Source organism: Coregonus lavaretus (assembly GCF_964263955.1).
Source record: "Coregonus lavaretus genome assembly, contig: HAP1_SCAFFOLD_2484, whole genome shotgun sequence".
NCBI classification, from domain to species: Eukaryota; Metazoa; Chordata; class Actinopteri; order Salmoniformes; family Salmonidae; genus Coregonus; species Coregonus lavaretus.
Window position 1 is genome coordinate 14961 of NW_028156525.1, and position 14734 is coordinate 29694.

A 14734-nucleotide genomic window follows, 5' to 3' on the forward strand; every position below is an offset into this window, starting at 1 on the left:
AAACGATACGTAGAAATGTCATTCTAAAACAAGGACCAATGAAAAGCTTGTATCCGAATGCTGTGGCCAATGAAAATGCAGCTTTTCACGAGGTTCCTGAACACCAAACACCAGAGCCACGGCATTGATGCCACGTCAATCAACACCTTCATACATTTAATGATTTAATAGCTAGACCAGGGATGGGCAACTTCAGTCCTCAGGGCCTGATTAGTCCCATTTTTTCCCCAGCTCCAGCTAAAACACCTGACTCCAATAATCAACTAATGATCATCTTCAGTTTAGAACGCAAATAGTTATCAGCTGAGTTTGCTAGGGATGGGGGGAAAGTGTAACACCACTCCAGCCAGGAGGACTGGAGGTTCCCCTTCCTGAGCTAGACCTACAGGTAATTGGGTTAGAACCAAACTATTAACATGGAACAGATGTAAAAATAGAAGTTACAGAATGCTTACTAACGTGTCACTAATAAAAGTGATTTTAAATAATATTCTTCTGATTATTGAATTGCATTATAAATCCGTAACAGCTAAATGGAAGGACCAAGTTAGTTTACAGAAAGCAATGCAAGGCAGGCAAAATCTGATGTAGGACATTCTGGGTGTAGGCTATATAACTTTACATTTTTTTGAATGACAAATTTAATGACACTCCCTCGGACTAATCTTAAAATATTTGTTTGACTAAATACTTTATTATAGATGCTGCACTGTTTGAAAGAACTTGAGAGCTAGCACTTCATTATATTGTGGATCGCTACACTACACTGTTCATAGGACTAATAAACCTCGATTATGCAGAAATTGTGAAATTTGCTGAACACATGGAGAGAGAAAATTATCAGTTGAGGATAAATGTTTTATTGTTTCATCAGGAGTGAGAGTCCAGGCAGATTCTCAGATTATTCAGAGGTTTGAAACAATTGACGTCATACATTTTACTGTCCTGGGATTTACAGATTAGAATGTGCTGCACCCTAGCGGCAGGACTATGCCATAACAACCACATGCTTCTGTAATAAATAGTAGGATTACATTCAGATAAATATTAGAATATCATCATTTAAAATGGGAAAATGTCAAATAGTTAAAATGTTTTACGAAGTTAGTGATGATTATTTAACCAATACTTATTTCACAACCAAAAAATATTAAGTTAAATCTAGAAACAAAATAAGGACTATACATCATTTACTGGTTTTATTGTTCTCGACTGAGCAACAATTAACCATTTAACAATGATCGTCATAGTAACTACTAGTGCATCAACTACCCATAACAATCCTCCATTCCATGGTAAGCATGGTAACCATCCAAACAGGGATAACCTGTTCAGATGTGTGTAACATTAAACCATTTTAGACACACACACAGAGCTGCAACAGGGACTGTATAATGCCATGTTCATGTGCTATCAGAATTACCAGAAACTCAAAAAAATCAGGTCTAAAGAACTGCTGTAAAGCGTATAAAGTTAAACCGTTCATACGGAACTTCCAAGTTGGATATTCCAGTCTCCTAAGTTCCGAGTAGCACGTGAATGCGGCATCACAGACGTGAGTCTGGAGGTGTGGGTTGTGTGCCCAAGTGCTGTTGCCGGGTTGGTTGCCGTGGCTGGGAGTGTAGTCAAGCGCTGAGGAAGGTGACGGCGGTGTCTCTCTCCTCCACCAGCTCAACTGCCGTGGCGTCCATCTTGCCTCGGGAGAAGTCGTTGATGGCCAGCCCGTCCACAATCTTCCACTGCTTGTCCTGAGGAAACGAAGACGGGAGAAAAATAATATTGAATAATAGGCCAAAGTGATCAACTTCCCACTGCAACAGATCCAGTTTGTCGTAGACTAGAGCATCAGTTTATAGAAGCAGAGATTTCTGTGGTTTAGTGGTGAAGAGAGCTGACCTTTGAGAAATTCTGATCTTTTGCCCAATTATTGGTCTTTCGACCAATAAGATAAGATCTTCCGCCAATAATTGGTCAAAAGAGCAGAATTGGGCAGCCTGTGTAAATGCAGTCTTAGTATGGAGGAGTGTAGAGAGCAGAGTGTCAGAGATTGTCTCACCTTGATGTAAACAGGGAATGAGTAGATGAGGTCTTCGGAGACTCCATAGGAGTTACCGCTGGAGTAGACACCCATGGAGACAAACTCTCCCTGCAAACAAGAGGACAGCGGTTAGGGCTGTGTTCAGGAACCATTAACACAAAGACAGGCTGCGTTCAGAAACCATTAACACAAAGACAGGCTGTTCCACGCTGCGTTCAGAAACCATTAACACAAAGACAGGCTGCGTTCAGAAACCATTAACACAAAGACAGGCTGCGTTCAGAAACCATTAACACAGACAGGCTGCGTTCAGAAACCATTAACACAAAGACAGGCTGCGTTCAGAAACCATTAACACAAAGACAGGCTGCGTTCAGAAACCATTAACAAAGACAGGCTGTTCCACGCTGCGTTCAGAAACCATTAACCCAAAGACAGGCTGCATTCAGGAACCATGAACCCAAAGACAGGCTGCATTTAGGAACCATTAACCCAAAGACAGGCTGCATTCAGGAACCATTAACCCAAAGACAGGCTGCATTCAGGAACCATTAACCCAAAGACAGGCTGCATTCAGGAACCATTAACCCAAAGACAGGCTGCTCCACGCTGCATTCAGGAACCATTAACCCAAAGACAGGCTGCTCCACGCTGCGTTCAGGAACCATTAACCCAAAGACAGGCTGCTCCACGCTGCGTTCAGAAACCATTAACACAAAGACAGGCTGCAACACGATTCTCCACCCTCTTCCCAAAGTGTGCAACTGCAGACATCTCATGGATTTAACAATGGTGGAAACTCCCTATAGCCAATTATAACACAATTCCATTGCTTTTTAATCCATGACTGTCTGGAAGTGTGCAAGTGCACACTGGGAGAAGGGTGGAGAATTAGGATGCAGCCATACTGTAAATAGCAGAGTGCCATTTAGATTATGAGTCAATTAAAACAAATATTGATGAAGACCTGGGAAGGGTAAACTAATCCTAAATCTGTATCTAAGGCCACAGAATTGTCCCATCCCGTAAGGACCCCTCTTAGCTGACCTCAGGAGTGCCTGACCAGATGTCCCTCATGTGGTCACAGATAGCCTTGGCTGCAGACATGGCACTGGACAGCTTCCTGGCTGCGATAACCGCAGCACCTCTCTGCTGCACTGTCTGAGGGGGGAAGAGGAGAGGGAGAGTAGAGGAAGAGAGATGCCTTAGAAAATGCCTCATCCCCACTCCAGTAGTCTTCCTTCAAACACAACAGCTGTCTCAATTCATTTTTCCAGGATTCCAATCTCCTTATCAAAGCACATGGAGAAGGTCAGAGGTTCCTTTCCCTTGGACCGTCTCCAATGCGTTTTGAGAAAGACGAGGAGATTAAATCAGAGGCATCTGTTTAAGACAAACTGACAGAGACCAACGCGGAGGGGGGGGGGGTGGGGGGAGCTAAAGTTAAAATCACACAGCCAGATGAAAATGAGTTTTACAGTAGAGTTAAACTCACAGAGATGAAGGACCCTTTGAGCCAGTCGTCGTCTTTCACAGCATCGAAGCAGGCCAGGTCGCTGCCCGCCATGTTGACCTTGGAGTAGTAAAATAACTATTATTACATATTGTTAATATTATACATGATATACTATTCACTACTGCCTTGCAGTGGTGTCATGTTTTAGAAGAGCGATGATATGACATGTTAACAACAATCAATGGTCTATGATCAACGGTATAACTGGTGTGTCCATCTTCTCTTCCTCAGATTACTGAGCCATCTTTTTTTTTAAATGAACGCAGACCTCTAGTTGAAGTATTTCACTATCCTGACAACCGTTATGTTGCCTTTTTATTTATTTTATTGTGCCATTTCCGATTTTGAAAATGTGTAAAAGATGACTGTGTGCACTTTGGTTTTAAAAATGTTTCAGAGCACTTGAAAGTGAAGCAATGCCAGAAGTTGAGTGAAAGTCGCTCTGGATAAGAGCGTCTGCTAAATGACTAAAATGTAAATATGTATAATACTACTTTATATATTATTACATAACATTGTGACAAATTATATATTACCTTGCAGTGGTGGACGTCAGGGTACTGGGTGGACGAGTGGTTGCCCCAGATGATCACGTTCTTCACTTGGGTGGCTGGCACGCCGCAGCGCATCGCAACCTGGGGTAGAGAGAGGAGAGAGCTTTGTAAGGATGACATTACCATCTATTAAGATAATCCACACCCACTTTATCTGTCCCTAATGAAACTCAAAAACACCCACTACAGGTAAAGTACAGACAGACTCCGTCATCATGAGGGATTGGACTAACAATATTAATTCAGGGGTTCAATCAAAAAGGTACAAAACAACCACTCTTCTCCACACATAGGTACCTGAGAGCGGGCCCGGTTGTGGTCCAGACGGGTAAGGCAGGAGAAGTTCTCTTTGGGGATGGAGGGGGCGGACTTGGCTGCGATCAGACAGTTTGTGTTGGCTGGGTTACCTACCACCAGGACCTGACCGAGACAAGGAGAGGCAATGTTAAACACACACACACACAATATCAATTAAGATGACAAGTTTAGAGTCAGCTTCCAGGCTGCCTCATGTTCATTCTGAAACAGCAGTGATTACGAGACTTCATTCTCTAGAGTCTAACACGTTGGGGGCGAGGGGGTTATAAGCGGTCCTATAGATTTGTTTTAAGATGGTCATACCATGGATAATTTAGCTAATCGATTTAGAATTTTAGGTATACAAAATATATATATATTTAAAAAAAATAATTGATACATTTTTAATTGTCTTTACTACCAAATCGCACTGAATAACATTCATAAATGGAAAAAAAAAAGTGTCAAAATTAATCATAAGGAATAAGGGTTTGAAGTGTGTCATGTACAGTACCAGTCAAAAGATGGCACCTACTCATTCAAAGGTTTCTTTATTTTTACTATTTTCTACATTGTAGAATAATACTGAAACATCAAAACTATGAAAACAAAATCTCAACCAGCTTCATGACGTAGTCACCTGGAATGCATTCAATTAACAGGTGTGCCTTGTTAAAAGTTAATTTGTGGAATTGCTTTCCTTCTTAATGAGTTTGAGCCAATCAGTTGTGTTGTGACAAGGTAGGGGGGGTATACAGAAGATAGCCCTATTTGGTAAAAGACCAAGTCCATATTATGTCAAGAACAGCTAAAATAAGCAAAGAGAAATGACAGTCCATCATAAGACTTGAAGGTCAGTCAATGCGGAAAATTAAGAACTTTGAAAGTTTCTTCAAGTGCAGTCGCAAAAACATTAAAGCGCTATGATGAAACTGGCTCTCATGAGGACCGCCACAGGAAAGGAAGACCCAGAGTTACCTCTGCTGCAGAGGATAAGTTCATTAGAGTTAACTGCACCTCAGATTGCAGCCCAAATAAATGATTCACAGAGTTCAAGTAACAGACACATCTCAACATCAACTGTTCAGAATAGACTGCGTGAATCAGGCCTTCATGGTCGAATTGCTGCAAAGAAACCACTACTAAAGGACACCAATAAGAAGAGACTTGCTTGGGCCAAGAAACACGAGCACTGGACATTAGACCAGTGGAAATCGGTCCTTTGGTCTGATGAGTCCAAATGTGAGATTTCTGGTTCCAACCGCCGTGTTTTTGTGAGACGCAGAGTAGGTGAACGGATGATCTCCGCATGTGTGGTTCCCACCGTGAAGCATGGAGGTGGTGGTGTGATGGTGCTTTGCTGGTGATACTGTCTGTGATTTATTTAGAATTCAAGGCACACTTAACCAGCATGGCTACCACAGCATTCTGCAGCAATACGCCATCCCATCTGGTTTGCGCTTAGTGGGACTATCATTCGTTTTTCAACAGGACAATGACCCAACACACCACCAGGCTGTGTAAGTGCTATTTGACCAAGAAGGAGAGTGATGGAGTGCTGCATCAGATGACCTGGCCTCCACATTCACCCGACCTCAACCAAATTGAGATGATTTGGGATGAGTTGGACGGCAGAGTGAAGGAAAAGCAGCCAACAAGTGCTCAGCATATGTGGGAACTCCTTAAAGACTGTTGGAAAAGCATTGCATGCGACTACCTCATGAAGCTGGTTGAGAGAATGCCAAGAGTGTGCAAAGCTGTCATCAAGGCAAAGGGTGACTACTTTATAAAATATATACACTGCTCAAAAAAATAAAGGGAACACTAAAATAACACATCCTAGATCTGAATGAATGAAATAATCATATTAAATACTTTTTTCTTTACAAAGTTGAATGTGCTGACAACAAAATCACACAAAAATTATCAATGGAAATCAAATTTATCAACCCATGGAGGTCTGGATTTGGAGTCACCCTCAAAATTAAAGTGGAAAACCACACTACAGGCTGATCCAAATTTGATGTAATGTCCTTAAAACAAGTCAAAATGAGGCTCAGTAGTGTGTGTGGCCTCCACGTGCCTGTTTGACCTCCCTACAACGCCTGGGCATGCTCCTGATGAGGTGGCGGATGGTCTCCTGAGGGACCTCCTCCCAGACCTGGACTAAAGCATCCGCCAACTCCTGGACAGTCTGTGGTGCAACGTGGCGTTGGTGGATGGAGCGAGACATGATGTCCCAGATGTGCGCAATTGGATTCAGGTCTGGGGAACGGGCGGGCCAGTCCATAGCATCAATGCCTTCCTCTTGCAGGAACTGCTGACACACTCCAGCCACATGAGGTCTAGCATTGTCTTGCATTAGGAGGAACCCAGGGCCAACCGCACCAGCATATGGTCTCACAAGGGGTCTGAGGATCTCATCTCGGTACCTAATGGCAGTCAGGCTACCTCTGGCGAGCACATGGAGGGCTGTGCGGCCCCCCAAAGAAATGCCACCCCACACCATGACTGACCCACCGCCAAACCGGTCATGCTGGAGGATGTTGCAGGCAGCAGAACGTTCTCCACAGCGTATCCAGACTCTGTCACGTCTGTCACGTGCTCAGTGTGAACCTGCTTTCATCTGTGAAGAGCACAGGGCTCCAGTGGCGAATTTGCCAATCTTGGTGTTCTCTGGCAAATGCCAAACGTCCTGCACGTTGTTGGGCTGTAAGCACAACCCCACCTGTGGACGTCGGGCCCTCATGGAGTCTGTTTCTGACCGTTTGAGCAGACACATGCACATTTGTGGCCTGCTGGAGGCCATTTTGCAGGGCTCTGGCAGTGCTCCTCCTGCTCCTCCTTGCACAAAGGCGGAGGTAGCAGTCCTGCTGCTGGGTTGTTGCCCTCCTACGGCCTCCTCCACGTCTCCTGATGTACTGGCCTGTCTCCTGGTAGAGCCTCCATGCTCTGGACACTACGCTGTAGACTCCGTCTCATGCTACCACTAGAGTGAAAGCACCGCCAGCATTCAAAAGTGACCAAAACATCAGCCAGGAAGCATAGGAACTGAGAAGTGGTCTGTGGTCACCACCTGCAAAACCAGTCCTTTATTGGGGGTGTTTTGCTAACTGCCTATAATTTCCACCTGTTGTCTATTCCATTTGCACAACAGCATGTGAAATTTATTGTCAATCAGTGTTGCTTCCTAAGTGGACAGTTTGATTTCACAGAAGTGTGATTGACTTGGAGTTACATTGTGTTGTTTAAGTGTTCCCTTTATTTTTTGAGCAGTGTATTTGGATTTGTTTAACACTTTTTGGGTTACTACATGATTCCATATGTGTTATTTCATAGTTTTGAGGTCTTCACTATTATTCTACAATGTAGAAAATAGTAAAAAAATAAAGACCCTTTAATGAGTAGCGGTTTCCAACCTTTTGACTGGTACTGTATGTATGCATGCATGTATGCCTTCATGAGAAGACCGATTATCAGGATGTCTCATGGTCTGACAAACACCACTGTCGCTCAGCCACCTTCCACCGCAGATGCGGAAGACTGCCACAGGAGGATGCGGTGGATTGAGATGCAGACCATGCAAAAAAACATCTTAACAGCAGAGTGATGGGGACGTTGAAGTAAGGCAATTTGAGACTAAGAGGGCATATACATTGTACATATTGTTGTGAATGTAACAAATAGGTCATAGTTTGCGCCTTTATTTTAACTTAAATGTTTGTCTATTTAGAAATGCAATATATCCTTTTATTTCAGTGTCTATGACCACCATGTAGTTTTAAAAAAGAAAAATTACTTGAACTTTAACATTTGTAACTTGGGCCTTGTGTGAGTAATGGAAAATTCCAAAGCCTTGCTGCCTGACGTTCTATCACGGCAGCGTCCACCTTGCTGCCCGACTGTCACGGCAGCCTGAAGACAAGTCAAGTTTTTGTATTTTACATTTTAGTCATTTAGCAGACGCTCTTATCCAGAGCGACTTACAGATAGTGAGTGCATTCATTATTTATTTGTTTATATATTTTTTTCATACTGGCCCCCTGTGGGAAACAAACCCACAACCCTAGCGTTGCAAACGCCATGCTCTACCAACTGATCTACATCCCTGCCGGCCATTCCCTCCCCTACCCTGGACAACGCTGGGCCAATTGTGCACCGTCGCATTTGTAACAAGGTCTTTGTAACAAGGTCACTTAAGGAAGAATGCAGTCGGGAGAAATGACAAGTGCAAGCACACACACATGCACGCAGTCACGCTCTCTAACACACACACACACGCGCGTCAGTCTGACAGTCCCCAACACCTGTTGCTAGATCAGTATCTGAGGCCAAGAGCCCTCCTCACAACACACCCACAGTTCTACTGGCACTAGTCGGGACATTCCAGTCCTTGGCGGAGTTCCTATTGTCTTGAAGTGTGCCCTCATTCACGCCCCATCATGCATTTAAAAGCATTGGTATTGGTGTAAGCATGGCTGGAGGGAGTTTCCACCATAGAGACCCTATTAAAATTACTAATATTATAATTCCTAATTCTATAGGTTTCCACCATATTCCGAACACCAGTCCATTTCTTTTGTAAATCCATGAAGGGAAGTATACAAGTGCACACTTGGGGAGCAGTAGAGAATCAGAATGTCTCCCTGCGATGGAACCAAGCCAGGGTGGATACAATGTGAGGATTCTAGACCGAAGCAGACCAACTCCTGGGATGGAACCAAGCCAGGGTGGATGCAATGTGAGGATTCTAGACCGAAGCAGACCAACTCCTGGGATGGAACCAAGCCAGGGTGGATACAATGTGAGGTTTATAGACCGAAGCAGACCGGAGGGGTGGGATATAGTGTTAAGACATGTGGGCAGCTAGATTTTAAAATCAAAACACACATGCTTGCAAACACACACACACACACTCTCACACAACGCTCACACACACAACGGCATTCCAGGCCAGTTTTTCCATAGGGCATAAGCGCCCAACACGTGGTGAAGTGTGAATTTCAACAGGTCTGAGGTGCAGCGTCTCATGAGTCCTCTCTAAGTCTAAGGACACATGGCTTACACTATATCACAAACGGATGGTACCTGCTAGTATTGACAGACGGCGAGTCTGCGTAGACATTTCGGGACGCTGACAGTTACACAGACGACAAACCCTGTCTATTGGACTCTGTATCATCTCACCTTGACAGTCTTCTTGGCGTACTTCTCCAGTGCGGCCCCCTGGCTCTTGAAGATGGCCACGTTAGCCTTGAGCAGATCCTTCCTCTCCATACCCTCTCTCCTGGGCATGGAGCCCACCAGGATGGCAGCGTCCAGGTCCTTGAAGGCAACGTCCTCCTTGTCCGTGGGGATGACCTCTGAAAACAGATGGAATAAACAAGGGCTTGTTCATTCGGTACCAAATGGAAGAAAAACAGTCAGAAACAAGCGTGAAAGGGGAGGGACTATCTGGACATGCGTCCTTTAAGACACTTGTAGTTTTTTTTCCTTGTCTGTGGGAATGACCTCTGTAGACTAATAAAATACAACAGACCAGGGTTGGTTGGTTCAATGGGCACCACATGGAAGACAACAGACCAGGGTTGGTTGGTTCAATGGGCACCACATGGAAGACAACAGACCAGGGTGGGTTGGTTCAATGGGCACCACATGGAAGACAACAGACCAGGGTTGGTTCAATGGGCACCACATGGAAGACAACAGACCAGGGTTGGTTGGTTCAATGGGCACCACATGGAAGACAACAGACCAGGGTTGGTTGGTTCAATGGGCACCACATGGAAGACAACAGACTGAAACGGGGAGGGAAAATCTGGATAACAAAAGACTACTTTTCATTTTTGGTGCACAACATTGTGAAAGGTTTTACTATGGTGTTGTCTAATTAACATGATCCAGGACAGCAGCAAATCGCTTTTTTAAGGAGTGCTTTATTAGGCTAAATCCTTCAGGCGTGACAATGAAAGTAGCCTCTTTGAAGAAACAGGGGCTTGCATGTGTTTGCCCATGGCGTTCTGCTGTACATTGTCTCAGTGTGGTTTTCCCTGTGTTAATTCCCATCTTGTCCCAACACACCTTACATTCTCATTAGCTCAGTCACTCACAGTTGTTGCTTTTATGTCAGCTTTACCACAGCCTATATTGATTACTGTGTTATGCTACTGTTGTCTGTGGGACAGACTGACTGTTGCCAGTTAACAGCTTTAAAAGGGATACTGCGAGATTCTGGCAATTCTGCAAATCCCACTACAAGTATTTTAACGGTTTTAAATAGTGCTTGAACCCAGGTCTGGTTTGGACACAGGTCATATCACTATAGACACACTCCTCCCCACATTGAACATTGTCTTTGCAGCACTGAGCGTTAATACTGGGGCCTCACAGCAGAGGTGAGAACAAAGCAAGGACACCACCGTTGACAACAGAAAAATACCAGGTCACAATGGAGATTGGAGATACTACTGGTGCCTCACAACTAAAGCCATGTCATTTGTATTCCAAATGGCACCCCATTCCCTATATAGTGCACTACTATTGACCAGTGTCCATAGGACAGCCCATAGGGTTAAAAAAAGAAAGTAGTGCACTATATAGGGCAGGAGTAGTCAACTCTGACCCTACGAGGTCCGGAGCCTGCTGGTTTTCTGTTCTACTTGATAATTAATTGCACCCACCTGGTCTCCCAAGTCTAAAATCAGTCCCTGGTTAGAGGGGAACAATTTAAAAACGCAATGGAACTGGCTTCAAGGTCCAGAGTTGAGTTTGAGGGATATACGGAATAGGGTCCCATTTGTGACACAGACATTGGTTACTGTAACGGGACAAAGAAAGAAGGCCCGGCGGTCCAACCAGAAAACCGTCTTCCTTCCATTTCAGTGGTAGTGGGCGTGGCCAATGGCGGGGTCGCCGACCTGACATTTTAGAGGCCGTCCTCTTGGCCACAGAGACAACATTTTTATGTTTTAAAGCTAATTTCCTGCAATTGTACACATTTTGCCATGGGACTGAGAACTTCTCTACATCCTTAATGTTTGGTTTTAGTCATTCAAGTTCACACTGAAAACATTCTATCATCCTAATTGTTTTCATCATATCTTTGGAGTGGCAGCAACGAATATAAGGGAAACACTGCATTGTACTGGGCAAAGTCAATCAAACACAGCTGAAGTATTTGACATGTTATTTGCCCCAGGTCTGGATGCTCATGGTTCATTCTGACCCAGGTCCAGCTGTCACCCTGCTCATGGTTCATTTTCAAATTTTGAAAAAGGATGATTTACAGAAACGCATCCCCATCCCCCCAGTCAGAATATGCCCTCGGCCCTCCCCCAATCCAGTCAGAATATGCCCTCGGCCCTCCCCCAATCCAGTCAGAATATGCCCTGGGCCCTCCCCCAATCCAGTCAGAATATGCCCTGGGCCCTCCCCCAATCCAGTCAGAATATGCCCTCGCCCCTCCCCCAATCCAGTCAGAATATGCCCCCCCATGGTTTACCTCTCAGGAGTGGGAGGGCACAGTCCTGCAGCTCCATGACCACTCCATCCAAGACTGGCAACATGGGGGAGATGTCCAGCAAGATCAGGGAGATTGGCTGATAGGAGAGAGACCATGAAATGACAAGAGTAGATAACCAATGAGAGTAGGATGTATTGATCTTTCCATTGACCTACTGGCTGGTAGATTGATCACTGAACAGATGTATATGGTTCATATGATTACTACATTGACAACACTGATTGTTAGGACTACTTGAAGGGACAGTGTTAAGCCTATGCTACCGGTAGGCTGTATACTAGTGGTTCAATTTCAGGCAATTCAAGGACACTAAAGCCTTGAGTGAAGCTTCTGCAGGGTGACTCAATTCAGATACGACCCCACAACCTGTGACTTTGAGTGAGTGAGTGTGTGGCACTGCATGTTGCCCATCAGTCATGATGACACAGGGTATCTGACATGGCACCCTATTCCCTATATAGTGCACTCCTTTTGACCAGGGCAAATAGGGTAAGTAGTGCACTATATAGGGAATAGGGTGCCATTTCAGACACACATTCGACAACCCCTAACAGGATCAGCTGGGATGTTACGTAATGCAAGTCAAGCCAAAGCTTCTTCCTTCTTTACCTGATCTTTGCCGAACACATCTCCCTTGGCGATGCCGAACAACAAGGAGTAGGCAATCTGCCCAGCAGCGCCGGTGACCAGAACACGAACAGGTTCAGCAGACTGCAACACAAGATATAAAAACACTGATCAGGGTCCTATTCATTAGGGCACATTACAGTTAGGTTACTTAGACACTTATCCAGAGCAAATTCGCCTAAACACTGCAGTAAAATGTTTCGCAATGGAACACTAAAATGTGCATTTCTTTTTGAACAAGTTCAGGTAGTAAGTCCCTGTTTCAGTTCATTTTCTTCCATTTGTTGCCAAAAGAATGCGACCAAGCGCTGTTTTTGGGGGGGGTTTTGGCCTTTGTCGCTGCAATTTCAGTGGCACATTTTAAAATATTGGAGGTAAACTTGCCCTAAGCCCCCATGTAGTGCATTACTTGGGAGGGTTTGAGGAATCAATGTTACGTAACATCAGTGAGCTTGTATAGGAAAAACACTCACTGTCAACAACACAAACAGTCAGGTAAAATGAGGTGTACATTAATTGGGAATGAGGTGAGTGGGATACCTTTGAGGAATTGGCTAGGAGTTTACTCGTAACTAAGTGACAGTCAGTTACAATACTAGAGATAACTGTACTAGAACCCTAGCTAGAACTTGAGTTTGTCTCCAACAATGGTATTCCAAATGGGATCCGGGATCCGTGCCCGGACAATGACGGAGTGAAATGTATTAACTCACGAGGTAAGCCACGGTCAATTTAAAAATAGAACACACTCCTCGAGCCATCTGAGCCGAGATATTTATAGCTACTGTAACAAACTATCTTTAACATTCATTTAACCTTATCCCTTTCATACAAACGTAAATAGTCACAAAATAAAACAATTGTATTTTGCTGGGGAGAAAAAGTCGCATGCAATAGTCAGACAGCTAGATAACATTAGGCCACATTAACACATTCTGCCCATTTCGGACCTTTTTCAAATTTATGTGGACAAATTTGCATACTACACAAGCTGTCGAAACGACATGATGTTAAAACGTGCCAAGTTGACTGGCACATTTCCAACAATCCTTTCTAATGAATTAGCCAGTGTATTCCTTCCAACTTGTCTTTAAACAACATAACACAAGAATCACATGCAACATCGTTTTACAAACATGTTTAACTTGGTCGAACCGTAGGTATAGAACTTCATACAAAAGTTGGTTCCCGGTAGCTAGCTAGCTAACGTTATAAGTTAAGTTAGCTACTTGCAGAAGCAAGCGTTGGTTGCTGGCAACAAGCGAACGAAATGTCACCTCGCTGTCAGCGTACTAGCAATTATCATTGTAGTAAAACTAAAGTTTTGTAAACAAAGTTCACACAACTTTTTTGTTTGTTACTTACCATCTTTATATAGTAGCTTGGACTGTTCTTGCAACAAGAGGTCACCCCTATTTCTTGAAATCAGTGGTCACGAGGTGGCCAGTGAATCGTTTATAGGCATGCGCCGCAAAGCTGGTGGCTCTCGGGAAATGTAGTTGAAAATCCTTCAGCCAAAGACAGTAGTACCAAAGATTTTTTATAACTAACCCTCATTGTTCTATCTGTGGTAGTACCAAAGACAGGACAGTATGATTCAGCTGTTTACGTTGACCTTTTTGAAGTCTATGAGGTTGATAGAGGAATAAGGGTTAGTTATACAAATATTTGACAGTGCAGTATGCTTCAGCTGTGTACGTTGACCTTTTTAAAGTCTATAAGTTTGACAGAGGAATAAATAACTACTTTACCCATGATTCAGTATTAACATTTAAATTCCCCTTTATTTACTAATTACAAAAAGTCCCAAACTGTCTCTTGCATATTTGTATTTGATTGATTTATTCAGATGAAAGAAGGATACTTTAACTACTGTTGTAAAGCTATCATTTTTATGTATATTTTTATGGAGCTCCGCTGCGAGCCACAGGTGTCAGAGCCAGCGTTGCCATTTTAGAGACTTTGTTGCTAGATTTAGAGAGTTTTCAGACCTCTCCAGCAACTTTTATTGGTAAAAGAGTATAGCAAAAAATGTAGCTAGTTTTTACGGCTGCCCCAGCGACAAACTTCCCTGTTTGTGTGTGTTCAGTTCAGCTGTGCGCTTCCGCCGGCTGCTGCTGCGTGTGTGCACCCGTCACTTGCGCCCCATCTCCCATCTTTCTGTCCTCTCCCGCCTCTCG

The 14734-nt window shown here is 44.0% G+C and overlaps 1 protein-coding gene across 1 annotated transcript; it reads right to left on the reverse strand.

Moving 5' to 3' along the window:
* Window positions 1-837: 837 nt before the first annotated feature.
* Window positions 838-13993, reverse strand: LOC311126267 (malate dehydrogenase, cytoplasmic-like). The gene is made up of 10 exons (XM_084200279.1): window positions 13920-13993; window positions 12537-12638; window positions 11907-12003; window positions 9593-9768; window positions 4406-4528; window positions 4091-4189; window positions 3534-3611; window positions 3086-3199; window positions 2057-2146; window positions 838-1748 (listed from the first exon to the last, which is right to left on the reverse strand). Exons 1-10 carry the CDS (start codon window positions 13920-13922, stop codon window positions 1626-1628), a joined length of 1005 nt encoding a protein of 334 aa, XP_084056405.1. The 5' UTR covers window positions 13923-13993; the 3' UTR covers window positions 838-1625.
* Window positions 13994-14734: the final 741 nt, after the last annotated feature.